The 27,564-nt window shown below is 59.9% G+C and overlaps 2 protein-coding genes across 6 annotated transcripts in view; both read right to left on the reverse strand.

The window, feature by feature from the left end:
* Positions 1–1,665: 1,665 nt before the first annotated feature.
* On the reverse strand, positions 1,666–7,946 carry C2CD4C (C2 calcium dependent domain containing 4C). The gene is made up of 2 exons (XM_082456774.1): positions 7,597–7,946; positions 1,666–6,991 (listed from the first exon to the last, which is right to left on the reverse strand). The coding sequence occupies exon 2, from the start codon at positions 6,952–6,954 to the stop codon at positions 5,692–5,694; it is 1,263 nt and encodes a 420-aa protein (XP_082312900.1). The 5' UTR covers positions 6,955–6,991; positions 7,597–7,946; the 3' UTR covers positions 1,666–5,691.
* A 4,788-nt stretch (positions 7,947–12,734) lies between these two features.
* The window catches only part of SHC2 (SHC adaptor protein 2), a 29,478-nt gene continuing 14,648 nt past the window's right edge, over positions 12,735–27,564 (reverse strand). For 2 of the 5 annotated variants that reach the window (XM_082456770.1, XM_082456773.1), the window contains exons 3-12: positions 25,901–25,961; positions 25,659–25,778; positions 25,102–25,191; positions 24,707–24,972; positions 23,281–23,437; positions 22,575–22,632; positions 19,674–19,817; positions 17,485–17,795; positions 14,664–14,797; positions 12,735–13,443 (exon numbers count right to left, since the gene is read on the reverse strand). In XM_082456770.1, the coding sequence (XP_082312896.1) occupies positions 14,669–14,797; positions 17,485–17,795; positions 19,674–19,817; positions 22,575–22,632; positions 23,281–23,437; positions 24,707–24,972; positions 25,102–25,191; positions 25,659–25,778; positions 25,901–25,961 (1,336 nt within the window). In that variant the 3' untranslated portion in view covers positions 12,735–13,443; positions 14,664–14,668. Of the gene's footprint in view, positions 13,444–14,663; positions 14,798–17,479; positions 17,796–19,673; positions 19,818–22,574; positions 22,633–23,280; positions 23,438–24,706; positions 24,973–25,101; positions 25,192–25,658; positions 25,779–25,900; positions 25,962–27,564 lie in introns of all 5 variants that reach the window. The other 3 variants (XM_082456771.1, XR_014262198.1, XM_082456772.1) reach the window with 3 other exon arrangements.

Consider the following 27,564-nt stretch of genomic DNA (forward strand, 5'->3'; position numbering starts at 1 on the left):
GCGGGAGGGGGATCTTGCCATCACCATCGTCCACTTATGCCCTTCCCGGCACCACGGGTCCCACACGGGGGGCCAGTGCCGGTGTGATGCCTGCATCGCGCACCAGCTGACCTCAATCTCCAGGCCCACTGATGCCATCACCCAAGGCCACCCAAAAACGCAAGGTTGGTCTTCCTGGCATGGCCAGTCCAGTCAGGCGGGACACGGATCACCTCGCAGACCCCTCTGGGCAAGGCTAAAGCCTCTACCGCCCGAGGGCGTGAGGCAGAGCCTCACCGCCCAGCCCTGGGCCAGGCCCGCGGTGCCCCTGGGCCAGGTTTGGGCGCCGTGCCTGTGCTGCGTCTGCCCTCGTCTCCGCCCTCACCACCACCAGAGGCAGGAGACAGGGTTCTGGAGTGGCAACCGCGTCACAGAGAGGACGGTGACTTGTCAGGATTCAAACCCAGGCGGCATGGTCCAGGCGGGCCGGCGGCCTCTCACGGGGAGGAGGAGACTTCCAGTAGTGGGAAGGCAGCCTGGGCGGGGTTGAGGGCTCGGGGTCTGCACCCGGCGCTGCTTCGAATTGCGTCCTGTACGGGGTGGGGTGGGGGGCGGGTAAACTGAGGCCCCAGGGCCAGGCCAGCTTGTGCGCGGTGCAGCCGGGACTCCGGCCTCGGCCAGGCGGCTCCGCGGGGGAGGGGTGCCCATCCCGGGTCCGCTCCCCACGCCGCGGCTCCTTTTTATTGAAGTCATTTTTCTCCTCGCGTCAGCAGAGCCGGCTGCGGGCAGCCCCTCCCTCCCACCCGCGGAGGAGCTGAGAAGAAAACAAAGGCTTAATTGAATCCCACACTGAGGTGGGGAAGGGGGGGAGAGGCCCTCGGCACTCGGAGGCCAGGGGAGCCCGGGCCTCAGTGGGTCTGACGGGGCCCGTAATTAAAATCCTGATGTGATTACATTAATATCATCGCTGCCCTGCGCCTGCGGCCGCGCCTGGACTCATCACAGCGACCGCGTGGGGAGCCTGAGACCCAGACAAGCCACGTGACTTGCCCAAGAACACAGGGCGAGTGAAAAATCGGGGGCTTGAATTCCGCCGTGGAACGCTCCCCTCGCTTGTCATGGTTCAGATTCCCAGACCCCAGACATGGGGTGCCAGTGAGGGGGGCGCACCAGGCCGGGGGAGGTGCACGCACAACGCAAGCTGCCAGGAAAGTGCATGGGTTGCAGGGCAGGGCGCCCATAGCAGGCCTCCCATGCCAGGGTGTGGGTCCCTGGGAACCATGGAAGGTTTCAGAGCAGCAGGTGAAGGCAGGGGGCAGACTAGGGTGGGCAGTGCATCAGGGCTGTGGTGGGGTGGGATGGAGGCCTACTGCGGGCTGGATTCCCAAGCCCCCTGGAATGTCTCTGCTGCCCCAGCGCTCCTTCCCTGTTTCAGATTCTGCTCCTTCTGCAAAGCCTTTCTTGATGAATGCCCTGATGGAAGCTCACCCCCTCACTCCAGGGCCACCTTCTCCAGCTCTGTGGGATATACAAATCCCAGGCCTTCCCCATGCTGTCTTCCTTCTCTGCTTCCCTTTCCCGTGTCAGACTGGGGCACCCCAGGTCGGTGCTGTTCCTCCTTCCTCAGACTGGAGATGCTGTATCAGTGATCTTTGGCTGCAAATGAAAAAACAAAGTCAAACTGGCTTAAGCAAAGAAGGGAATTTATTGGCCCTCTGAACTGAAATGGTGAAATGGACTTCAGGCGTAGCTGGATCCAGGTGCCCACCATGTTGCCAGGCATTTGACTCCTCATCTTTTGCTCTGCTGTCTCCTGTGCTGGCCCCACTCTGAGAAAGGGGCATGGTTTTGCGATCTTCACCAAATCAGGTGCCTACTGCTAGTGGTGGACCTGGATGACCACAGCCCCTCCTGAGAGTAGGAAGACGTTGGATGGTAGCCGGGCTGGAAGGAGAGAGTGCTGACACCACCTTCATTTGCACCCTGGGCTGAGCACTGGGATGCTCCAGGTGCAACAACAGACTATTCTGATAGGATCAATACTACAAGGCCGAGTATGACACTAACAAGGAATATAAAAGGGGTGTCTGACCTCACTGGGGTGGGGGCTGCCCTGGGGAAGAGGCAGTGGTTTGAGACCTCAAGGTAGAGGGAGAGAACGTGGGAGAGGGGGTTCCCAGAGGGGAACCAGCATGGAGAGGGGAGGGAGGGGGTCTTCTTGAGTCCATTTATGTCTTTGGGGGCATCCTTTTGGGGGCTGCACAGGGCAGCCACAGCGCAAGCACACATGCACAAACACACGTACGTGTGCACAGCCACACGTTACACAGCAACATTTGTGCACACACGGTTACATACATGCACAGGGTGCACACACAGAAACATGTGCACAATCCACACAGATGTGCGAGCACACACGTGCACTCACGTGTTTATGCCCACACTGTCACGCATGTGCAAACACGGCTGCACTCTCACACTCACGTGGCTACACTAACATTCACACACACGTGCATACGGCCTACAGCACAGTTACACATGTGCACAGAGGCGCGTGGATGTGTGCATGCACACATACATCACACACACACACGCACACACCGGTTGCCCATCCATGAGTGGCTGGTGGGGAAGAGGCAAGAAGGCGCCCGGTTGCCCTGGCAACACATCCTGGAACCCGACCAGGCCTGGTTAGTGCAGCTCATCTGGCGGGCTGTCAGCAGGTGGGGGCTGCTCAGGACCCCAACCCGCACAAAGTTGGTGAGGGAACAGCTGGTCTGATTCCACACCCTGGGGCTCAGTTTCCCCACCTGTCAAATGGAGCAAACGCAGCCCACACCAGCTGCAACTCCCACACTCGCGAAGGCTGCGCAGTCCCGGGCTGCACAGACGCCCTCCCGTCCCTGGGCACTGCCTGACCCCCAGGCTTCCGTGATGGGAGGCCTGCCCCCCAGCCCGGGTCCCTGAGTGAAAGGACGCCACTTCCCAGGGGACAGGGGAAGGCAGGGTCGGACCCAAGCTAGAAAGAGCGGGCAGTTCCTTAAGGGGGAGCAAGGGGGGAGGGCTGGGACCCTCGCCCTCCACTGCCAGCTCCCTGGTTCCCCAGCAACCTTGCAGGAACCCAGAGACAGGGTCAGGCCACGGCTTTCCACGGATTCACACACCATCAGGAGCCTCCCTGGGGCCCAGCGCAGTGTTGGGGCTGGAGATGGCCTTTCATTGAGATAAACCTGCCGGCCCTGGGGTTGGAGACAGACACGACCCCAGACAGCCTGTGAGCTGAGATGGGACAGGGAACACACAGCAGAGAGGGCCAGGAAGGCTTCCTCTACGAGGTGCCATCTCAGCTAGAGCCTGAGAGCAGGGAAGTTGAGGGGCAGGAGGCATTCCAAGCAGAGAGAACAAGCTGTGCAAAGGCACAGATGTGAATGGCCCAGAGCCGGTTCCCACACCCCCAACCCACTGCCCCTGGCAGGGGGTCTCCAGGGTGTGTGACAAGGGTGGGGGCTGCCCTCCTGTCTGACTGCAGGGGCTGGGGCAGACCAGACAGGAGCGAGGGGCAGGTCAGCGGTGGCGCTCCCGCTTTGGCAGCTGATGGCATCTGAGGGGGTCCCCCTCGACGACGGCCCTGCACGTCCAGTCTCTGTCCCCAGAAGGTCAGAGCGCGGAAAGGGCCGATCCTGGCATGGCTCTCCCCAGTGGCTGCAGTGAGGGCGCGGATTCACATCCTGGCTCTGGGCTAGGCTGCCTCGGGAGGGTGACTGATAGACTGGGTCTCCGCACCTATGAGGTGGGATGCTGGCGGCCCTGGCGGGGCGAGAGCAGCGCTCTCGCGCAGACCTGCGGGATGAAGGTCACATGTCCTCATAACAGGGCCTGGGGGTCCCCGCCCTGCTGCAGTCTCGCTTCCCTGCCTCCACCCCAAGCAGGAGAGGCCCAGAGGCTCTAAAAGGCTGGGGAGGGCTTCACTCATCCTGAAGGCTCCTGCCACCCTCCCTGGAATTCAAGACAAAACTCCTCTCTTGTTATTAAACAGCAAAGCCAGCAGATCTCCACCCCCGCATCCCTGAAACACCTTTATTGCACTAAAAACAGCAGTTATAAACAAACACTTGGGGGAGGATGTCTTAAAGATGTACCCACAGTCAATTTCAAACACAGATGTCAAAGAGTGCAGGGGCCTATAAAATGGGGGCCCCCAGAAGGAAAGCAGGGGATGTGAGCGGTCAGGGTCAGAGAAGGGGGCTGAAAGTCTGAGCATCTCACTCCATGCAGGGCTGTCTGCCTCCTCCACCCACAGGCCTGGCCCGGTGGTCCCCCGGAGCAGAGGGCCTAAGGGAGCAGGCCCAGGACAGAGGCTAGAGGGGGCACAGCAAGGGACCCCAGTGCCAAGGGCTTTCGTCCTCAGCCTCAAGGGTGCACAGGTATGTCTCACCACATGTGCAGAAAGGAACACATGCTCCTCCCCACCCCCCCCCCGGGGCTCTGGAGGGAAACATGCTCCTTTACCCCTCCCCCAGGATGATCTGGAGACCCAGAGCCAGGAGGGACAACGTTTGGACTGGGAGGGGCACCCCAGGATCCCCACAGACTGGCCGGGTCCATCCTCGCCCAGCAGGCAGCCCAGGAGAGGTGAAGGGTCAGAGCTGGCCTTGCCTGGCCCCTGCTTCAAACTGTATCATTTCTGTTTCGTTGAGCAGGAAACCTCCACAAAAATCATTCAAGGACCCATATACTGACACAATTAAACCCATGCAGCTGTCTTAGCAGCACGAAAAGCCACAACCAGGGTCTCCCCAGCCTCCCCTTTGTCCCACCCACCCTAACCAAAACCTATGTACACGAGTGGAGTAAAAGTCAAGGCCATCAGTCACTGGGCATCACTTCCTGGGTAATGCACAGGAGGGGGCAGGGGCAGCAGCCCCCAACCGCAGAGGCCAGGGAGGAACGGGGGGGGGGGCCCAGGCTGGCGCTGCTCTCTGGGCACGTTCTGAGCAACCCCTCCAGGGGAGGGAAGTTCCCGACGCCCAGCAGGGCCGCAGGGGCCCGAGCAGAGAAGGCAATGGAGGAAAACAGCTGACAGGAGGGCTGTCTCGCTCGAGGGGCAGGAGGGGAGCAATTGCCCCCATTTTCATCTTCTGGGACTTCCTCCACGGCTGCCTGTCTTTGCCAGGCAGTGGCTCTCAGACGTGGCTCTCGCCTCCGGAGCCTGGGAGGACCGAGGACTGCCCAGAGCCAGCCCACCCCAGGAGGGGATTCTCCCACAGCCCCGAGTGGCACCGTGGGCAGAACTTGGGCCTGGCCCTGATCTCTGGGGGGGTGGGGGGGGCATCTGGCGGGCCGGGGGCAGGAGGACACTCATGCAGCAGAGGAGAAGATATGACTGGGCCTCTGGACCAGCAGCCTCTGAGTCTGTGATCGGCCTTAGCTGCCTCCTGGCCCAGGTTCCAGAACTCCGGAAGGGGTGAGGCAGGGGCATGGAACTTGGGGCACAGGGGGACTCAGCCCTGCAAGCTGACCCTTTCTTTTACCCGGCAGCCCCCTCTCTTCTCCTCTGGAAAAATTAACCCCTGGAAAACATCATGACCCAGGACACCCCCAACATGGGCTGCAGCATCAGGGCCGGGCCCAGCCTGAGCAGAAACCACCTCCCCTGCCGGATCCGGGTGGGGGTGGGGTCTCCTCTGCCGGCGGGAGGGGGCGTGGAGGCCTTTACAAGAAGGGAAGCAGAGAGGTCAGGGGCAGCTCCTTCTCCCCGAGCAGGGTGTCCCGCTTGAGGCTGCTGCCCTTGTTCACCACCTTGATCCTGAGCGCCAGCTTCCGCACGCTGGCCGGCCCCAGGCCGTCGAAGAAGAAGTCCTCGTTGAAGACGGGGTGGCGGCTGTTCTTGACGATGGTGCTGCGCTGCTTCTGCAGCTTGCCGGGCACCAAGCACAGGCCCACACAGCAGTTGATGCTGCGGGCGTCGCACAGCCGGTCGTAGAGGCCCTCGGCCGCCAGCAGGCGCACGCGCAGGCGGGCCTGGGCCGCCTCATACTCCGCCAGCAGCCGCACGCTGCCCCGCGGGCCCATGCGCACAGCGTGCTCCGCGCGGGGCGCCGCGCCGGGCTCGGGGCCGGGCTCCGGGGTGCTCCTGCGGGCAAGGCGGCGCCGGGCCCCAGGGCTGGTGTCCGGCGTGCTGTCGTCCGCCGACAGGGAGCCGTGGCGGCCCACCGAGTGCTTCAGCTGGCTCACCTTGGCCTGGCTGTCCTGGGCGAAGCCTTTGAGCAGCGACACGGAGCGCGAGAGCAGGGGGGACCCGAACGGCGAGGACTCGGCCGAGGACCCCGTGTCGCTCTCCCCGCCACTGACGCAGCGGCTGGGGCTCATGAGGGCACCGCCGGCCTCCCTGGGCGCCCCATCGCCCCCGTTGGTCTTGATGCCCCCCCGACGGCGCCGGGTGCCCGGGGAGCCCACCTGGGCCAGAGCCCCGTGCTCGCTATGGAACAGAGACTCCTTGCGCCGTGTGTGCGGGCTCTCGGCCAGTGTGGCGAAGCCATAGGACGTCTGGGCCTTGGGCACCGAAGGCAGCGACATGGCCCCCTGGGCCTGGGGGTCGGCGTTGGTGGCGGCCTCCTCGGCGGTCCAGTCCTCCGCGCTCTCGATCTGGATCACATGCCTGGTGGCCGCCTTCAGCAGGCTCTTGCTCTCGGCGGCCAGCTTGGCGGGCAGCCGGGGGCTCCGGGGGGAGCGGCGGGGCGCGGCAGAGGCCAGGTTCTGCTCCGAGGTCGAGGGCCCCAGCTCAGCCTGAGCCTCCGGCTCCGTGGGGCCGGCGGGCAGCTTGGGGGGGATGAAGAAGTCCGGGATCTTGTCGGGCGTGAGCACGTTGCTGTACAGGGGCCCCTTGGCGGCCCTGTCCCCACCCTCGCCCCCCGTAGCTCCATTCTCCCCTGACCCACGAAGCCGCTCCAAGAACCACAAGTTGGTTTTCTTCATCGGGGCGGAGGCAGGAGCCTGGAGGGATCTGCGGAGCCTGGGAAGAGAAGCGGGGGTCGGGAGCTGCAGGCACCCCTGCACGCGGGGGCTGGAAGAGGGGTTCCCGGCACCCGTTGGGGGGAGCCCTGCAGGGGGCCAGCGGGGTCAGAAGGCGCTGAGGCCCAGGACAGCGGCGGGGTGGGCTCGCCCCTCCTCGCCCCTCCTCTCCCCTCCCCGGAGGAATCGCGCTTAACTTCCAAGTGCTGAAGCCCGGCCCGGGAGGTGGGGGCGGCGCTGACTCTCGGGAAGCTCCCAGGGGACTGCGGCTCCACTCTCGCCCCCACCCCCGTTCTGAGGCTCTCAAAGCGCTTTCTAAAGGGGTCCGCACTCAGTCCAGGGGGAAGACACCCCAGGGCGTACGGTGGACCCCGGGGTGTCCCAGCTCCGCCCCCCCCAAGCTCCCACCCACCTGTGGCTTCTCCCGGGCCGAGGGTCCGGGCATCCGGGGTGAGGGAAGGGAGAGGAGGTGAGTCTGGGGGCTGGCAGCGCGGCGAACCGACCCCTCCCCTCCTCCCCCCCCCCCCCCCGCCCCGCGGGACTCGGCTCGGGGTGGGGGTGGGGTCCTAGCAGCCCCCGCGGAGCGTGGCGGGGCCCCGAACTCACCTGCCCGGGGACGGTGGCCGAGGCTGGCTGGCCCGCGGACACGCCGGGGTCTCGGCGCGAAGGCTAGGGGTGCGGGGACGCGAGCGCAGCCTCGGTCGGGCGGCAGCGGCAGCGCAGTCGGACTCATTCACCGGCGGCGGCGGCGGCGGGAAACCGCCCAGCTGGCCGCCGCGCCGCCGTATTCCTCCTAGTACGGCCGCCCTCCTCCCCCGCCTCGCTTGCCCCGGGGACCGGGCGGGCGGTCTGCGCAGCCCCCGTCGGGCAGAACCGAGGAGCCTCGCTGGGACTCGGGGACTGAGGGGGTGGGGGGAAGGAGGAAGGTGGTGGCGGTTTGCTGACGCCCCTAGAAACCCCAGGCCCCTGCCTCAGTTCGTCTGCGGGCCTTTTCCCAACTTACGCTGACGAGTAAAAGAACAGCAATAATAATAACGGCAGCTGAATTTATTACTAAGCACTTTTTCAGTTCCAGGTTCTTAGCGTCCTCCCCCCAACTCATTCCACAAAAACCGGTGGGTATGTGCTATGGCTGTCTCCAGTTTGCACATGAGGAACGTGAAGGTTTCTTTCTAGAAACAAGGAGCTAGCCGCTGAGACGCGGCTCAGTGCAGACACCCGAGAAGCCGGCCAGGGCGCTGCTCCTTCATGGAGAGATGTTTATCGAGCACCTACTGGACGCTGGGGACATGGCTGTGACTGGCCTGCAGCTGCCAGCTTTGTGATGCGTCCTGGTCGGAAGGACGCCAATGCAGAAATACACAGGTAAATACTAACCGTAGGTTTGGTGGCTCCCATGACAAAATGTAACAGGAAAAATGTGATTCGGGGAGAAAGGAGAGAGTACCCCCCTGCAGTTCACAGATGGATAAACCAGCAAGGGTAAGACCAGGAGACTCAGGCCTGGCAGCTCTGAGACCACAGCGTGTCTTGGGATTCCACCCTCCACCCTTGTGATCTGCTGGCCCCAACCCCTATCTTCCTCACTCTTTCCTCCCTCCCAGCCTCAGTTTCCTCTTCTGGAATCCAAGGCCGAGTGACCAGTCCCAAGTCCAGCAAGATAATGTATTGCCAAGACTGATGCAGAGAAGGGGATGCCTAGACCTTATTTAATTATCATATTCCAGGAGCCTCCTCTCTTCCAGAAATGTCCCCGAGCGGCGTCGTGGCTGGAGCTGGGATGGGGGCTGGTCTGGAGTGACTGCTTGTTCAACAGCAGAAGGGGGGATGGGGGGCAGACTGAGCTGGAGCTGGACAGAGGCCCCTCCAACACTTCCACTTGACCTTGCAGTGAGGTGGGGCTTAGAGTCCCATTGTCCAGATGGGGAAAGTGAGGCTCCCTCAAGAGGCCTTTCTCAACTTTGCTCACCCAACAAACATTGAGCCCCCCTTTGTTCTGGGGGCAACACTGGCGTGGCCACACAGTCTGACAAAGGAGGCAGATACCAATGAATGCATCACTTCACTGCCGCCTCCAGGAAGCCTGCCCTGCCTGCCCCGCATCACAGCCCAACAGAACCCTAACTTCAGCTCGCATGAAAAATACCTCGAGCAATTACTCGGTTGATGTCAGTCACCCCTGCTGGGCCTGGAGTGCCACAGTAGGAAGGGTGACCCTAGAACAATGCTCTTCCCTGCAGGGGCCTCGAGCCACCGCCCAGGATGGCGAGGTGACCGGCTCAGGCATCCTGATGACAGGCCGGCCTGGGTACTGGGGCTTCGCTCCCCACACACCCTTGCCTCGCTGGGAGCGGGGTCTTCCTCCCAGCTGGGTTGGGGGAGGAGGGCAGTGAGTTTATTCTGTGCCGGTCTCTGCGCTGAGTAGCTCAGGACGCTAGTCTGGAGCCTTGTATCCGGGTTCAAATCCTGGTGCCAACTATTCCTGCTGTGTGACTTCCGGCAAGCGTCCAAATCTCTGTGCCTCTGTGTCCTCAGCAGTCCATGGGCATAACACCTGCCCCTGAATTGCAGCGTCAGAGTGAAGATTCCACAGGGTGAGGTACTATTTGCAAAACGCTTAGTACGGGGCCCAGAAACGTGTGAGTTAAGTGTTGGTTCCGCGGATGCTGCTACCGGTGAGCAAGGGGACTCAGTGGGGGAGGAGCCCCAGGACCTGACCCCACCATGGCCCAGCTCAGCCGGAAGCCCCACTCCTATCTCCACCCCATCACATTTGGGGAAACTGAGGCACGGCAGGGGGGTGGGGGAAGGCACCTGGGGAAGGTCCCGAAGGCCTGCCCTGTGGGGCTGGGGACCCCACCCTGGGAGGGGTCCTTCCAGCTGGTCAGCTCAGCTCCGAGCCCAGCTCCATGTCCCTTTCTGTAAACAGGAACCTCTCCCGGTCCACAGAACCCTCGGCTGATGGGCGTGGCAGCCCCCCCCAGGACTCCCCCCTCAGCAGCAGCCTTCTTGGAATCAGAGATGGGGAGCTGCAGGCTGCAGGCTGAAGCTGGAGAGAGGGCGCCTCTGCCCTGAGACCTCCACCTCATGCTGGGTGGCCTTTACCCTCAACACCCTGCCAGGGACCCACTGAATGGGGAGGGGGATGTGGCAGACCTAAGGGTGGCTGGGAGGAAGCACCAGGAGGTGGCTTGAAAGAGATCTGAGCTCCCGTCCAGAGGGGCCACCTGGTGCCCATTTGGCTCTGGGCAGCGGCCTCCCCTCTGAGCTCCGCCTCCTTCCCTGGAAAAGGGAGCGCAGGCCTGTCTGCAAGCTCCCAGGAGGGTCCCGGGCCCAACAAGGCACAGGGTAGCCCGCGTCGGGGGAGGGCCATTATCCCAGTTTACAGAGCAGGACACTGAGGCACAAGGGGGGCCCAAGCCACAGGGCACCCAGTTCAGAGAAGGGAAGCTACTCGCCAAGGCGGCACGGTGGAGTTTGAACCCCCGTCTCTACTGCATCCCTCCCCAAGTCTCCCTGAGGGTAAAGCTGGGGCAAGCAGCGTTTGTTGACTGAATAACTGAAGGTAGAATGGGGCAGGAGCCAGCTGTGCGGGACCCAGGCGCCCAGCCCCCGTCACCGTGGGGCACCCCAGGCCTGGCTTTCCCAACTCAGGGAGCAGGATGAGGGAGGTGATGGGGTTGGAATCCAGGCTCTGCCACCTCCCAGTGGTGTGGCCTTGGCAGTGACCTCATTCCTCGGAGCCTCTGTTTCCTCATCTGTAAAGTGGGGAGAAGTTCAGGACTCCAAGTCTGTGCAGTTCTTAGCACATGCCCGGGGTGGGGTGCTAGATAGAGACTGAAGGGAAGCCTGGGCCTCAGAGGACCCAGAGCTAGGAATGAATGGCCTACAAATCTCCAGAATCTGACACTCCCCACCCCCACCCCCCACCCAGTCCTTTCTGCCCGCCACCTCCTAGTCCCATCCTGTCCCCCACAGCTTAATTCCCACTTGGGAGTCTTATCACCTCTGTGCTCAAAAGGCCCCAAGCGGCTCTCTCTGGCACCAAGCTTTGCTCAGCTGTGCCCCTCACTCCACCGCCCCTCTGATCGCCCTTCCAGCCGCTCTGGCCATCCTTCTGTCTCCTGAAGAAGCTGTGCTCCACACACCCAGGGCCTTTGCACACACCATCCCTTCCGCCCAGATCTCTCTCCTCCTCTCTCGGGGCCTCCCTGCTCATCCTCCGGATCATTCCCACAGAGAAACCCTCCTGGATTTCCTGGGGCCCCTAAGCTCCAGGGCACTTTCCTTCCCATGGTTGTCATCATACACTTAGCAGTGACCTGCTGATTAATGTCATTTGACAAACTCCACAAGAGCGGGTCTGTCTTGGTCACGTTGCATCCCCATTACCCACCAGGGGTCCTGGCAGGTGGACAAGAGGAGGTCATGAAGGCAGATTAAAGGATATTAGGATGGGGGTGTGGATGGATGGACAAATGAATGGTGAATGGGAAGTTAGATGGAAGGATGTGTGATGGATAGGTGGGTAGACTGATGGACGATGGATGGACAGATGGATGGGTGGGTGAGTGGATGGATGGATGGGTAGATGGATGGGTGGGTGGGTAGGTGAGTGGGTGGATGGATGGATGGATGGATGGGTGGATGGATGAATGGGTGGGTGGGTGGGTGGGTGGATGGGTGGGTGGATGGATGGATGGGTGGATGGATGAATGGGTGGGGTGGGTGGGTGGGTGGGTGGATGGGTGGATGGATGAGTGGGTGGGTGGGTGGGTGGGTGGATGGATGAGTGGGTGGGTGGGTGGGTGGATGGGTGGGTGGATGGGTGGATGGGTGGGTGGGTGGATGGATGGATGGATTGGTGGCTCTGTCTCCAGGTCTCTGAAGTAAGAGACATGGCATCAGAGTCCCCTTCTGGCTCTGCCTTTTGATGGCTTCCCCCCTAGTTACAGGCAGACCAGAGTGGCTTTCACTGCCCACACCCTTACCAGGTCCCCCCACAGCCTGGGACAGAGCCTGCTGACAGCAGAGAAAGCACAGCCCCTCCCCAGAGCCAGACCCTGGGTAGGGGTGTGGCCCAGCCTGGCAGGGACGTGGTGAGGCTTGGGGTGCCTCCTTGGGAGGGATGCCTCCGTGTTTGTGGGAGGAGTTGAAGGAGGGTCCTGGGGAGAGATGGGGGTCTCCCTGGGAAGTGGAAATCATGTGAGGGAAGGTCAGGAGAAGAGAATCGGGTGCCAGAGCAGGGAGCTGGGCATGCGGGAGAAGTAGGGGCTTTGAAGTCGATAAAGGGGGCTGAGAGAGAACTGGGGTCTTCTCAGGAAAATGAGGACGAGAGACGTTGGGAGACCGAGAAGTCAGGCCATCTTTCGGGACAAGTTAGGAGCTATCTGGAGAAGAAAACAAAAGAGCTTTTTGCCAGATATCTGCGGGTATCTCGAAGGACAGAAGTTTGTGGCGTTTGGGAGATAGAGTGTTTCCAAAGAGAAGCTGGGGGTATGTTTAACAGAGGAGCTGGAGTGTGCTTTATCTCAGGATAAGATTGAGGTTCTGGGAAGTGTCTGGGGATTCGGCCCCCCCACACCCCCTCCCCCCATCAGGGGCACAGCCAGGGCCTGGCTCCCTCTTCCTCCGGCCCCCGGGGAGGCCAAATCCGGTGCTGCCTTGGCTTCGCCCCCAGGAGACTGAACCCAGACCCCCACCCCGAGAGGGCCTTCTAAGCGCAGGAGGGCTCACGCTCCCCGTGGTCATTCCCAGGTTTAATTACAAACAGAGTCCAAGTGTCCAGTGCAGGTTGACAGCTGGGAGGGCGGGGGCCTCACAACCACCCCCACCAGGGTCAGTTGTCTTGGGGTTGCCTGGATACCCCCCATCATCCCAAGGCTGCCCCCCACTTCAACATCAGCATTTGCCCTGGCCTGAGGGCCCAAAGCACCTCGATTCTCCCCCCAAAAGACAACTGTGCACTAATTTTCAGGTGGAAAATCTGAGCCCGGCCAGGACAGGAATCCGTCTCCATGCCAGGGAACTGGGGACCCGCTGGTTCCAGGGAGGTGAGCTGACGTCCAGCCGGGAAAGGAAACGGTGCCTCCTTGCCCCATCAGGAACCTGGGCCAGGGCTCCGAGATAGATGGCTGCTTTTTGATATATTTTCTTTAAAGGCGAGAAAAGGCTCTGTCTTTGGTATGTGTGCCCTCACTCCAGGTGAAGGCTGGCGGCAGGCTGAGGGCTCGGTGGGAGAAAGGGGTCGTGGGCCCCGTCTCCTGGCGGGGTTGACCCAGCCCAGCCCAGGGCCAGCTGGAGAAGGAAGATTCCGGAGACCCACGCGGAGGAAGGAGAGACAGCGGCGATTCCGGCCCGACCAGGGTCCAGAGAAAGGCTGAGGGCCCCTTAGGCCACAAGAGGGCCATCCGGGGGGAGCGGGGACAGGAGCCACAGGCTGAGAACCACAACCTGGGGGAGAAAGAGAAGGCGAGGTCAAGGCTCAGCAGAGACAGCAACCGGAGACCCGGCTTCAGGTGTCAGAGACCTCAGTTACAAGGCAGCAAAGTGAGCCAGCGTCGAGCCTCAGGCTGAGGGCCAGGGTTCGAGTCCCAGCTCCTCCATGGTCTTGCTGTGTGACCTAGGGTAGTCCCTTAACCTCTCTGTGCGGCTGCTCCTGCCCCAAAATGGGAACTCTACTAACAGTGCCTTTGTCAGCGGTGCATGGGAGTCAGTGAAGATGTGGAGAAGGGCTGAGCTCAGGGCCTGGACGCAACAGCTGCTGCGTTAGCAGCTGTTATTACTGCCATCGGTGTTGCTTCTCAGGTCACAAACAACTTAGGGAGCAGAAGGGAAGCAGGTCAGACCCTGGCACGTGCACACACATGGCCCCACGGTGCTGCAGATCGTTTCAGGTGTTCCACAGGCCACCCCCATCCCTGGAGCCCTGCCCCAGATTGGGAATCCTGTCTCTGCCTGCGGTGGTGGCCGAGGCCTGGCTGGGGGCAGGGAGCAGGCCAGCGCTGAGTGGGGAAGGAGGCAGGAAGAGACTGTTGTCATGGGGACGGGAGAGCAGCCCAACCTGGCCCAGAAGCGCCTCTCAGCCTTTGGGGAAATTCCACCACCCCCTTCCCTCTGCGAGCTGAGCCCCCGGCTCCCAGCTTCCCTGTATCCCCGGGTCCTGCCTCTGTCTGCTCCCCAAAGAGTGCGGCTGCCACCCAGGCCCCTCTGCGCTCCAGCTCGGCCGCATCCTCCCCTGCCTAGCCAGGCCCCCACCTCAGCCCAGCCCCCCCACCCCCAACCAGAGAGGCCCTGGAATCACCCAGACCTGCCTGTCCCTCGTCCACTCAAGACTTCCCGAGGCTCCAGAGGTGACAGGTACAGGTGGACCTTCTCACCCACCCACCTCGCCTCACACTCCAGCCCCGCCAGACCCACCTCCTCCGGGGGATTTTTACCCCCAGTTAAACACAGAGTTACCCTAAACAACTCAGGGCGTGACTGCTGATGGGGACAGGTTTCCTTTGGGGGTGATGGAATATTCTGGAATTAGATGGAGGAAGGTGGCACAGCTCTGTGAAGACACTGAAACCCACTGAGTTGTGGGTGAATTATGTGGCATGTGCATCTCAGTGTTTAAGATGAGAAAAATCTGGTAAATGGGGGCTGGGAGCCCACGGGGCCAGACGCACCTGGCTCAGGGTTCCCGCTTGACGACACCACGCAGGTGGAGCTCGCTCTCGGCGGCCACGATGGGCTGCCCGTTCTGCAGGTGGTAGTCGATCAGGTGGCTGATGCTCTCGAAGAGCACGTCCTTCGTCCGCACCTGCGGGGCCACAGGCCTCAGCATCAGCACCATCGGGAGCTTGTCGGAGAGGCAAACTCTCGGGCCAGCCCCAGACCTGCTGATGGGAGGCTGCGTCTTCACGAGCCCTCCGACAGCTCGCGCTCAAGGCTGAGAACCACTGGGTCAGAGACTTCAACCACAGAATCAGCCTCAGGATTCCAGAACTACGTGTGGACACAGGCTCCAAAAGCACCAGCACTCTGGGGCCACGCTTCCTGTAGCGGGTTGAATGGTGCCTCCCCAAAAAAGATATGTCCACATCTTAACCCCTGAAACCTGTGAATGGGCTCTTGTTTGGAAAAGGCCTCTTTGCAGATGTAATTAAGATGAGTTCACCTTGATGGATAAGGAAGATGTGGTACACAGGTACAACGGAATACTACTCGGTCATAAAATAGAATGAAATAACGCCACTTGCGGCAACGTGAATGGACCTAGAGATTATCATACTAAGTGGAGTAACTCAGAAAGAGAAAGACAAATATCATATGATAGCACTTATATGTGGAATCTAAAATATGATGCAAATTTTGTTTTACAAAACAAAAACAGACTCATAGACATAGAGAACAGGCTTGTGGTTGCCAAGGGGGAGCAGGGTGGGGGAAGGATGGATTGGGAGTTTGGGATTAGCAGATACAAACTATTATATATAGAATGGATAACAAGATCCTACTGTATAGCACAGGGAACTATATTCAATATCCTGGGAAAACCATAATGGAAAAGAATATAGGAAAGAATGTATATACATATGTATAACTGAGTCACTTTGCTGTAGAGCAGAAATTAATACAGCACTGTAAATCAACTATACCTCAATTAAAAAATTAATTTTAAAAAAGTTAAAAAGGATGAGTTCATCTTGGATTACTCAAGTGGCCACAAATCCAGTGACCGGCGTCCTTCTAAGAAGAGAAAAACTTGGACACAGACACACAGGGAGGGGCCACGAGAAGACAGAGGCGGTGACTGGGGTGATGTGTCCACAAGCCAGAGAACAAGAATTTCCGGCAACCATGAGATGCTGAGGGGGAGGCCTGAACCCAATCCTCCCTCAGAGCCTCAGAAGGAACCAGCCCGGCCAACGCCTTGGTGTCAGACGTCTGGCCTCCAGAGCTGGGAGAGAATAAATCTCTGTGGTTTTAAGCTGCCCAGTTGGTGATCATTTGGGAGGGCAGCACTAGGAAATGAATACACGCCAGGAATCTTGTAGACATGGATCCGAAAATCAGAACCACCAAATCTAAAAGCCACCTGCATCTTAGAATGAGAAAATCTTAGCATCCTGTGTATAGACCTGGACGCAACACAGACCCGCTGGCCGCCAGCTGCCAGACATTCATGGGCGATGCCAGACTCGCTGGGCACAAATCACCCGGGGAGTGGGCTGGCAGTGCACATGCCTGGGCCCACGGCAAACCACCTATTTCCCAGGCACTGGGGACAGGACCTGGGAACCTGCATGTTAACCAAGTCTGTGAGGAGGTTCTGAAGTTTCTATAGCGTCTCTCATCCTGGAGATCTGTTTACCCGAGAGGGAATTAGGCCTGGGGGAGGGCTGACAGCACGCCAGGCTGAGGTCACAGCTGTGAGCACTGCGATGAGACGCGAGGGAGGAGGTGGCTCAGGGAACTGACAGAACAGGGGCCAGGAGCCGTGACCCCACCTGGGCCAGGCCACACAATCGCCACCCCAGTGTGCCCCGTACAGAGCACAGAGCACACGCAGCCCCCCAGGGCAGTGCCGAGGATTCAGCTGGAGGTGGTAAAAGCACTTGGTAAACTCTGAGAAGGCCCTTAACACCCCACGTGCCTTCTCACCAGGGAAACACCCTGCAAAGCCCAAGGCCCTTGGACAATGGAAAACCCTTCAAAACACTAGCACTCCTTGTAAATTGGAAAATGCCTTGTAAACCCTAAGATGCTTTAGGAGCTACAGAATATGCCAAACCTCACTGACTCAAGGCAGCTGCAAGATGCATCACAATTTATGTACCACAAGGAGAGGAAAAAACCTCCGAGTTCAGTAATGATAAAAGTGATGCAATTGATGGTTTAAAAAAAAAAATCAAGACTTTAGAGATGTCAAAATGAGAGGAAAGTGTGTACCAGAGGGTTGATGCAATTCCGTAACTTGAAGGCCCTGAAACTCCTTGTAAATGGAGATGTGCTTTGTGAACCCTCAGATACGTTAGAAATTGAAACGACCATATTTATCACTCAAAGACATCACTGTTTGCAAGATGCGTTAACGATGATAGAATGTGGGGGGGAAAAGTGCATCTTGCAAATGATGGAATATGGTACTTTGTAAGTCCTAAAAGGCCTTGACATTGGAAAAGGTTTTGTAACCCCTCTGAATGCTTTATAGACTGGGAAGTCCTTTGTAAAACCTAAAAGTCTTCTAAAACTGCAAAATACTTTGTAATTCTAAAATACCTGGTAAAGGGAAACAGAGTAAAAGGCTCTGTAATCTGAAAAATACTTCATTCAACCTAAAAGGCGCTTAAAAGGCGGGCGCCCTGGGCCTTGGGCTGAGGGGAGAGGCCAGGTCCCTTCCCTGCCCGGCTCGGCTCCACACCTGCCCCAGGCCCCCTCCCCAACCCCACCCCACGCAGCCTCCAGCCCCCTCCCACCCCTGCCCCGCCCCCGCGCCCACCTTACCACGCCTTCGGGGTCCACGAGCAGCAGGTGCTTGGGCTGCCCTGCGTGCATGCCGGTGAGGACGTACTGCCCGGGGTTGGTGACGCTGTCCCGCACGAGGAAGTCCCCGTCCACTCGAAGCAGTTTCTCCGCCGCCCGACGGCTCATCTGGCCGTGGTACCAGGGCTCCTGCCGCAGCTGCTCCTCCGTGGGGGCGATGGGGGCCCGGCGGGTCGGCGGGCTGGGCCACTGGTCCTCCACGGGAAGGGGGGCTGCCGCCGGACCCGCGGCCACGGAGCACTCGTGCAGCCTCAGGGCATCCTCGAAGGGTCCTGTGGGCGAAGACCCTGCGGGAGGCGGCGGGCAGCTGCCTCCTGCGGGGAGGGAGGGGCCTGGGCTGGGGGGGAACTGCTCCTTCACCTTCTATTGGTTCTATTAGTAACGCAATATATTCTCTTGGATTTTCTAAGCATATGCAAAGAACGAGCATGTCTTTCTTTCCAATGTGCACACCTACTTCTTTTTCCTTTCTGGTTACACTGGCTTCCTTCCCAGTGTTTATGCCTCTTGTTTCAGCAGCTCGTCTGACCGCACTGGCCAGGACCTCCACTACATGCTCCACCTCGGTGGTAGGCAGCAGGCATCCCTTTCTTTTCCAAACTCTAATGGAAAAGCTCCTGATGGTCTTCCTAAGTTTCCTAAGGCTCCCAGCAGGCACCAGTGTGACACTGTGCAAGCCACTCAACCTCTCTGAGATGTGGCCGCATAGCTCAAACACCCTGGAGTGCAGAGTCGCAGCCCTGACCCCTGCCCTGGTGTGTCTGTGCTCTGCCTCTACCCTCCTTCCACTTCTGGTCCCTCCGGATCACTACCCCCTGACTCCTCCAGTGACCTAGGGGAAGCTGACCCAGCCTCCCGCTCCCAGGACATGTGACCAGTCCTGGCCAATCAGCATATTCATCTCGCACTCCTGGCCTAGTGATTGGCTGGGGGATGAGCACATGACCCAAGGAGGGCAAATCAGAGGCAACCCCAGGATTTCTTTTTTTTTTTTTTTTTAACCCCAGGATTTCTAACGGGTGCCTGGCAACAAGCATCACTTTCTCCACTGGGGTTGCTGGACCATCTGGCTGGTCACCCAAGGGGACAGCCTGCCTCAGAAGGAGTTCACACCCGGAGCACCTCCTTTCCCATCTGAAATTGCTGTGAGGAGCCAGCAGGGCCACAGCAGGTGCAGGTGTCATGTCACTACTGTAATGACAAGAAGTCGAGTTGTCAGTGGGGTTAAGGAGGCTTTGCAAACTGTGAAGGAAGAGATTTCCAGGGCTTCTCTGGTGGCACAGTGGTTAAGAATCTGCCTGCCAATGCAGGGAACACGGGTTTGAGCCCTGGTCCGGGAAGATCCCACATGCCGCGGAGCAACTAAGCCCATGCGCCACAACTACTGAGCCTGCGCTTTAGAGCCCGCGAGCCACAAGTACTGAAGCCCGCGTGCCTAGAGCCCATGCTCCACAACAAGAGAAGCCACCACAATGAGAAGCCCGCGCACCGCAACGAAGAGTAGCCCCAGCTCGCCGCAACTAGAGAAAGCCCGCGCGCAGCAACGATGACCCAACTCAGCCAAAAATAAATAAACAAACAAATAAATAATATTGATGTTGTGGGAAAGGAGGGTATTTTGGACCCAAACCTCCTCCATCAGTCTGAGCCCTCCCTCAGGCTGGGGCATCCCAGAGGGAAGAAGGAATGGGCTCCACCATCAGCTAGTCACTTTATCAAGATGTGGATTAGGCCTACCTCCTCAGACTGGGGGTCCCCCATTAGGCTGGGATTTCCATTTTAAGGGGCTTGGGCCTCCTCCCTCAGGCCATGGAGTCACATGAAGAGGGAACTTAAACTCCCTCATCAGACTGGGGAGACCCAGAGATAGGGAGCTAGGCCTCCCCCCACCCTGCAGACTGAGGCATCCCACAGAGAAGAGACGCCTGAATGCCCCTCATCACACTCTTCCCCCATAGAGAGGGAGCTGGGTTACCCTCAAGAGACTGGAGGGTCCCACCGAGGAGGGAGTACCATAGGAAGCACACCTCCCCACCCCAACCCTATAACCTGGGGAGAAGTCCCAAGGGGAGGACGCAGGGCATCTCCCATCAGGCCACGGGCGGCTCGGGGCCCGGCCTCCTCCAACAGGCTGGCTTGCCCCCACTTACTCATGTCGAACAGGTCCTTCTTGGGGCTGTCCTCAGGCTGCAGGGGCTCCGGGCCGTCCAGACCCTGCGTGTTGACGTACAGGTGGTCCTCGTAGTCTCGCGGGCCCCGGGCGTCTGCCTGCACGTAGCCATCCCCGGGCGGGGCTGGGGTTGGGGAGCCGGAGGGGCGTGGGGTCAGCCGGGGGAGCCCAAGGACAAGGGCCCTGGAGGGCAGCCCCACCCACACCTGTCTCCCTCCAGGAAGGAAGCCCCGCCCTTTTGCACAGCAGGGTCAGGAGTGAAAAACCGCATAAAAGCCAAGCCCGGCGCGCGAGGGCTGTGCGGAAGCGGAGATCCACGGGGAGCCGCGCCCCCAGCCGCCCCCACACACACCCACGCCCGTCTGCCAGGCAGGAAAGCGGCCTAGGGGGCCAGAGCTTCCCAGTTTCAAGGGAAGGCAGGAGCCCCAATGTTTATGTTAAATCTCCGCGTTTAAAAAATAATAACAAAAATAAAATAAAATAATAATAATAGCAATAAAATTCTGCTCTCCCTGTAATTATGTTATCAACATGATACACGGTCAGGTCATTTGTTTGCTTGCGTTCCATTTTAGGCTTTCCTTTCTTTTCTCAGTTTTGTTTTTGAACGTGTGAAGCATTTACGTGGTTCAAAAGCCACAACTCCATGAAAAGGTACCCTTGGTGGAGTTTCTCCCCGGGTCCCTCAGCACCTGGGTCCAGATCTGCTGGATCCTCACCAGTTTGCCTCTGCCCTGTTCCCAAGGCCTCACCACCGTGTATTATCAGGCTGTTGGATTTTCGCTGACCCGATAGGTGAGAAATGGCATCCTGGGGGAACTTAATTTCCATTTCTCTTATTTTGAGCAAGGTTGAGCATCTTTTCCTAGGTTCAAAGGACACGTGTGTATTTCTTTTTCCCCAGAACTGTCAATCCATTTCTAAACGTCTCCATTTTTAATCGCTGGCAGGGAAATAATGATCTTTGAATACACTGTGGCCAAATGCAGCCCAAGGGCCTGCAGCCGCGATCTCTGCTTTATGCCAATTATATCCTTAACCCTCGCAGACACCTGGGCTCATACATTGGCTCCACCCTCTGTGGGCATGAGCAAGTATGGTCACCTCTCAGTGCCTGAGTCTCCTCCTCTGCAAAATGGAGAGAATGGGAGTAGCTTCTTCACAAGTAGGGGTGAAGATGAAACCCTCTGGCTATGATTCAAAATGTGTGCTGATGCTGCTCCAGCCCTGGGTGGTTGATGGGGGCTGAGGGGGCCTCAGCCCAGGCTTCCCAGTCTGCACAGAGGAGGCACAGATTCTCCTGGCCTCTTATAATCAAAGTGAAGTATGAAGGAAGAAACCTGGGTTGCAGGAGTCCAAAGAGAGAAAATTTCTGGGCACTGGAGCTGGGGCATTGACATATTGGTAGGAGTTCTTGGCCAGAGACTTGGGAAAGGCATGATAAGAAGCATGATAAGGCATGATAACATCATGTGCAAAGGCTCAGGGGTAGGAAATGCTAGTGAGCCCTGGGAGTCAGGCCTGAGCAGCCCATGTCCCAGAGAAATAGCTGACCAGGGCCAGATGACGGCTGGGCACCTGCTGGGCACCCAATACCATGCGTTTTCTTTAACCACAAGCACCAGGAGCCAGTAGGGTTCTGATGCTCGGCAGTGAAATGCCCAGATTGTTTGGGAAGATCTAAAAAAATAGGCCCAACACGTGTCAGCACGGCTGTGAGGGAACAGGCAGCCACAGCAGGGCTGGTGGGCAAACACACTTCCCGGCCACATCGGGGAGCCATTTGGCAGCTTCCCTACTGTGGCTGACGTGTGCACTCCATCCACAGCTCAGCATCCGTGGGAGGGACACACGGGGGGGCCCAAGCGGTCTGCCACCCATCAAGAGGGAGCCACGTCAATAAGCAACTCCAAGGACAGGGGACTAGCACGCAGCCGTTCAGAAGAGCACATGGACGCAGCCAGAGCCCCAGAGAGACCGAAGGTGTCCGCAGCCTGCCTCGGGGTCCTGACTTCTTTGGGGGCCTGTTGGTAATAAAGGCTGAAAGGAGACACAAAAGTGCCAGGGGGGTGAGGTCGCAACCTCGGAGCTGGGGCAAAGGGGATTTTAGCCTTCTCTGTCACTGTAAATGTTGTATAACGTTAACATTTAAATGGCTGAAAACTCTACCATTTTGTTAAAAGCTCATGATACCTGGTGGGAATGTAAATCGAAAGGGCAGCTGTGTGATTTCTATCACGTGGAACAGCGGCCACTGTCCTGGGCATGGATTCTACGGAGGCCCTTGAACAGAGCTGAGTGGTGGAGATGCTGTCGTGGTGAACACCTGGAAAGTGCCCAAATGTCTGAGCAAGGACGGTCCTTCACGTGGCAGGGACTATGCCGTGGTGAAAAAAGAAGGGGGGCGACTGCCGTGCCCTGATGTGGGGAGGATTCCAAGCTGGGTTGTTACAAGGGGAAAGCAAGGTGGAGGGGTAGATAGCACGCCACCGTCGAAAAACCGGGGAAAGCCATGTATGTCTGAGTTGACTTGAATGTGCATGCAAAATTCTGGAAAAACCATGGAAACTACTAACAGCGGTTACCTGATTAGGGAGGTGGATAAAACAAATGGGGCAGGGGGACTGACTTTTCACTGGATGCCTTTTTATACGCTGGTGCTTTGAACCACGAGATGCAGTATCTATGCCCAAAATACAAGGAAACTGGTCTGCACAGAAAAACAAAAAGCAGACGCTGTCAAATCTCTAAGAGCGCGGGGAGTGACTACAATCTCGCCGGTGAAAGTGGAGTGACCCAAAGAGTGGAAGCAGTGTGAGGGGCGGTGGGGACCCAGGGGGAGGGCCGGGCCCCCGACAGTCCAGAGAGCAGCCGACCATACCTGAGGGGCCCACGTCCCACTGCGGGCCTCGGGCGTCTCTTCGAGCAGGAGATGCTCCCTGAAAAAGAGAGCAAGGGGTCCTCCGGCAGTGTGCAAGCCCAGACCCCAGTCTCCCACGGCAACCCTCCTGATTGGCCTGTAGCACCCCCTCTTCACAGCACAGCACCCCAGTCTCCCACGCCAACCCTCCTGTAAGCCAGATTCGAAGCTCAGCTCTGAACCCATCCCCCGCTCCCTGGCCTCAGTCTGCCCGCGTGCCCACCACACACCTCTGCTGCAGCCTCAGGGGCCGTCCCCACTTGGAACGCCTGCCCCGGCACATGCTGTCTCTTGCACCTTGATGTCCTTCCCTGCACTGCTCTCCTGGGCAACGCCTATTGACCCGTCAGGGCCCAGCCCAAACCCTGCCCTCAGGGACATCCTGCTGACCAGGGGTGGTCAGTCTCCCTGGTGTACGTTCTCACTATCCTCCTTGGAAGCCCTGATTCAATCACTTCTGTACCCATTTCCTCAATGTCTGCGATAGGAATCCCGTCTGAAGTGTCAAGAATAGGGCCGAGCAGATCTGGGCAGTCTGGGGAGGGAGGAAGGAGGCGGGGGCGGCGCAAGAGACCCTCCTCTAGGATCACGGAGAACAGAACAGAAGGAGGAGCTGGGGGTCGGGCCCCCCTGGGACGCCCTCCCCACGAGGTCCGCAGAGGCTGACCTGGCCAAGGGCCCCGAGGGCACAGGGCTGCTGCGCGGGGGTGAGCCTGGAGTCCACCAGCCCGCCCAGGGGCGGCTCCTTCCCGGGAGTGCGGTTGTAGTAGTTGTGTTCTGTCTCGTCCTCGTCCCCCCAGGCCGAATCCTCCGGCCCGGTCAGCCTGCAGACACAGAGCCAGCGGGAGCACAGGCCCCACCCAGCACGTGACGGGGGAGGGGGGCGGCTCCCGACAGGGTGCCCAGGACTCCAGGCTGAGCTTTGCAACGTGCGGCGGGCAAGCCAGGCCCAGGGACCCTGACCGCCCCCCCATCAGCTGAGCGGTGGCACCAGGAACTGTTGCTGATGCAGGGCCTGGGTGCCCCTTTCTGTCCATCAGAGGGGATTCTGCACGAGTCTCAGCGCTCTGGCTGAACCAAGCAGGGCCTCAGAAAAGCGGGTCTCCGCCCCCTTTGCCCACGCCAGTCCCACCAAAGAGCCAGGGCACAGCGCCAGGCTTGCACCCAGAACCCGGAAGCCACGGCTTAGGGTGGCGACACCCCTCAGCATTGAAAACGCCCTCGGCCTCTGGCCCTGGACGGCGCCTTCGAAATCTATGCCGTGGAGGCTCCTCCAGGCAAGTGTGGTTCCTAAGAGCAAAAGAGGGGAAGCCGCTGACTGCCGCTCAGTCAGGGAGGGACGGCAGGTCGCAGTGGGGGCCCCAGAGGAGGGCCCTGCAGCCGGGGGAGGAGAGGGGCTGAGGCCGCCCCCAGCGTGCGTGTGCAAGGGGCGTGCAAGCCCGTGCGGAGGCCACAGGGGCGTGTCCAGCTGTGCAGGCCGGCCCCTCATCGGTGCATACCGGACTTCTAACAAATTCATTTATTCACTACCTATTCTAGCCAATTCCTGTCCGTCCAGATATTTAAATAGCCGACCGCAGGCCACTGCCTGTCTCTGCCAGCCCAGGAGCTAAGGACGGTTTCTACACTTTTACGCCACAGAACTGTTAAATGGCTAAGAAAACATCCGAAGAACACCATCTGATGACATGTGAAAGTCAGATGAAATTCAGAGTTTGGGGTGTCCATAAATAAAGTTCTGCTGGCACACAGCCCACCGCCGATTGCTCACACATCCTCCTTGGCTGCCGTCCGCCACGATGGCTGAGACGGCAGGGCGTGCAGTCTGGCCCTTTGCAGAAGAGCCAGCCACCCCCGTGCAGACTTACGATGACAGTATGACGGCCACCACCCGCCAACCAGTTCCCCGAGCCCTCACCTCAGCCGGGAGTGGGGATGTTTTTATCCCAGCTTTACAGATGCGGAAATGGGGTCCTGGTGGCCGAGCCGTGGGCCACGAGGGGCACAGAGCAGGGAGGGGACGAGGATCCCAGCCCGGGGAGCAGGGGCAGGGCCGGCAGCGGTGCGGGAGGGCGGGGCGGGCAGGCCGGTACCTTCCCGGGGGGACGACAACCCTTGGGGGGCTGTGCAGGTACTGTTTGAAGCGCAGCTCGAAGGCTTGGCCCACGGTGCTGATGACGCTCTGGGCGAGGCCCTCGCAGCACTCCAGGATGTGGCAGGCTGGGGGTCGTGGCGCAGCATCAGCAGGGCCTCGGCTGGCTGACGCGCTCCAGCCCGAGGGCCCCACCCGCCCCCACCGGGCCTCACCTCTCTGGTTGATGGGGTCCTTGGCCACGTAGGCCACATAATCCGCCATGTCCTGGGGAGAGAGGGCAGCGGATGGCGGAGTCCCAGCAACGCGGGGGGTGGGACCGATGGGCACAGGCAGGGGGTCTCGGGGCTTGGGGGGACAGAGGGGCCGGGAGTCCACCCCCAGTCCTGGCCTTACCGTGTCACCACCCGACGCAAAGGAGATGGACTGCATGTGGTGGTTGGCGATGATCTGGCCGAAGAGAGACCACCAGTCACGGGGCTGCCGCTTCAGGGTCGGGGGAGGAGACAGGGGCTCGGGCCAGTCACTAGACCAAGGCCACAGGGGGGCCGGAAGGACAGGGGCGAGGGGATGGAGCCATCCCCTCGACAGGACGCCAGGATGACCGAGAGCCCCCCTGGACGGGCAGCCCCGCAGCCAGGGCAGGACGCAGAGACCCACGGCCACGCGGACAAACCCGCCCCGCACTGGCGGACACTCTCACACGTGCACACGTGGGCGCCAGGCTCAGACACGTCACCACGCCCCCGACACAGACACACGTGCTCAAATCCACACGTGCCCCGGTGCGCAGTTCACACCAACACCTGCATGTCACCCAAGGGCCCGCGCCCAGCGCGCTTCCAGGCTTCACCTAGGTGACTCCACAGACCCTGCCCTGGGCGGGGCTGGCGGAGGCTGGGGGTGGGGGGCGGGGCTGGCGGAGGCTGGGGGGCGGGGCGGGCGGCGCTCACCTGGCGCGTGGCGGGAACGGAGAGGTTAAGGCCGTCGATGGAGATGCTGACAGCGACGCTCATGCCCGCGAAGCGCAGGTTGCTCTTGCCCAGGATGGAGGCCAGTGCCTTGTTGGGGGCCTGCGGGGGGCACAGGGCACCAGGAAGGTGGGCCCGCAGCGGGGCTCCGGCTGGGGCAGGCCCCGGCGTGGCCATGTGCCCCCCACTCGCTCCCACCCGGAGGCCATGGGCCCCTCACCCACCTTCTTCTTCCAGGAGCCCCGGATGCCAGGCACGGCCTCATGGAGCCGGTTGATGGCTTCCCTGTGTGGGCGGAGGCGGGGAGGGGGCTTAGAGAGCTTGGAGTGGAGGCAGCAGGAGCTCAGAGAAGGGTGGGGGTCAGAGGGCGATGGGCTGAGGAAGGGGTGCAGTGGATCCTGAGCGGGGAGGGGCTCAGAGGAGGGAGGGATGCTGGGGCACCTGGAAGCCTGGACCAGGGGCTCCGGGCTCCCAGCCGCCCACCCCGTGTGCCCCGCAGGTGCCCCTGCCCTCAGCTCTCCCCCTCCAGCTCTTTCTTTCTCAGTGACCAGCGGACCTCTGAGCCACAGCCCACTTGACAGATCTGGGGGTCAGATTTGGGGTTGCTGACACTGCCCTTCAGCCTGAACCCCAAGTTCTGTGTGGCCACAGGCTGGCCAAGATCCCCATCTGTGGCGTAAGAGGATGACCTCTGCTCTGGGCCCCCAGATACAACGGCAGAACCAACCCCCCCAAACAGAATGGGAGAGACTTCCATGAAATGGCTCATGCCTGCAGAGGGGCTGGAACTTTTACAGGATCCTGAGGGTCAGATGGACACACAGCAGGCTGTCAGCAATGTCGGTGCCATGAGGGGAACCAAGCCCTCACCCCGCAGGTGGGAAGGTAAAATGGAGCAAAAGCTCCTCGAAATGTGAAGCAGTCCCACCCGCAGGCGCACAGCCTGGAGAACCGAAAACACACGTCCACACAAAGCCACACGGGCAGCCACAGCAGCCCAACTCGCGACAGCCCGCAAGGCAGACGCCACCCGAACGGCCATCAGCTGAAGACGGATAAACACAGCATGGTCCCTCCACACACGGGAACATCACTCAGCCCTGAAAAGGGGTGAAGCCCTGATGCTCACTACAATGTGGATGGACCCTGAGAACACGATGCTCAGTGAGAGAAGCCAGACGCAGAAGGACACACAGTGTGTGATTCCATTGATGGGAAACGTCCAGAACAGGCAAATCCACAGACACAGAGAGTGGGTTCCTGGTTGTCAGGGGATGGGGGGTGGGGTGGGGTGATTGCTAATGGGGATGCGGCTTCCTTTCAGGGTGATGGAATGTTCTGGAATTAGATCGTGGTGATGGTTGCATAACTTCGAAAACAGCAAAATACATCGAATTGTACACTTTGATTGGGTGAATTGCTTGATATGTGAATTATATCTCAATAGAGTTTTTTAATGTCTCTGGTGGATGCACTAAGTCAGTTTTCAACATGCAAAACAACGTGGGCCCCTCCTGCCTCATCCCTGGTTGTACCCTTGACTCTACATGACTCAGGTCCAGGCAGCTCAGAGAATCATGACATCACCATGCCTTCTCTGCACCAAAAAGAAGCCGGGACGGTGGACATGCCCTGGTCGCCTTGGACGGGCTCCCAGCCCCTTGCAGCCCTGCCCTGAGCCTCAACCGGGAGCCAGCAGCACCGCCCCCCCGGGTGCCAGGACATGCTGGGGCGTCCTCAACACCCCTCGTGGGACCCACACACTCTCTGAGGGATGGGCTGTCGTCTCCAGGTTATGGAGATCATCTGGGGCCTGGAGAGCGTGGGTGACCGGCAGGCGGGCACAGAGCTGGGACTGTGCCCCGCCCCAGATCACTCTGACCCTGCG

Source organism: Balaenoptera physalus, assembly GCF_965194825.1.
Source record: "Balaenoptera physalus genome assembly, chromosome: 3".
Classification (NCBI taxonomy): Eukaryota; Metazoa; Chordata; class Mammalia; order Artiodactyla; family Balaenopteridae; genus Balaenoptera; species Balaenoptera physalus.

What these genes read in the sequence shown, in the direction of transcription:
- C2CD4C (XM_082456774.1), bottom strand. Translation starts at nt 6,954, where the DNA reads ATGAAGAAAACCAACTTGTGGTTCTTGGAGCGGCTTCGTGGGTCAGGG.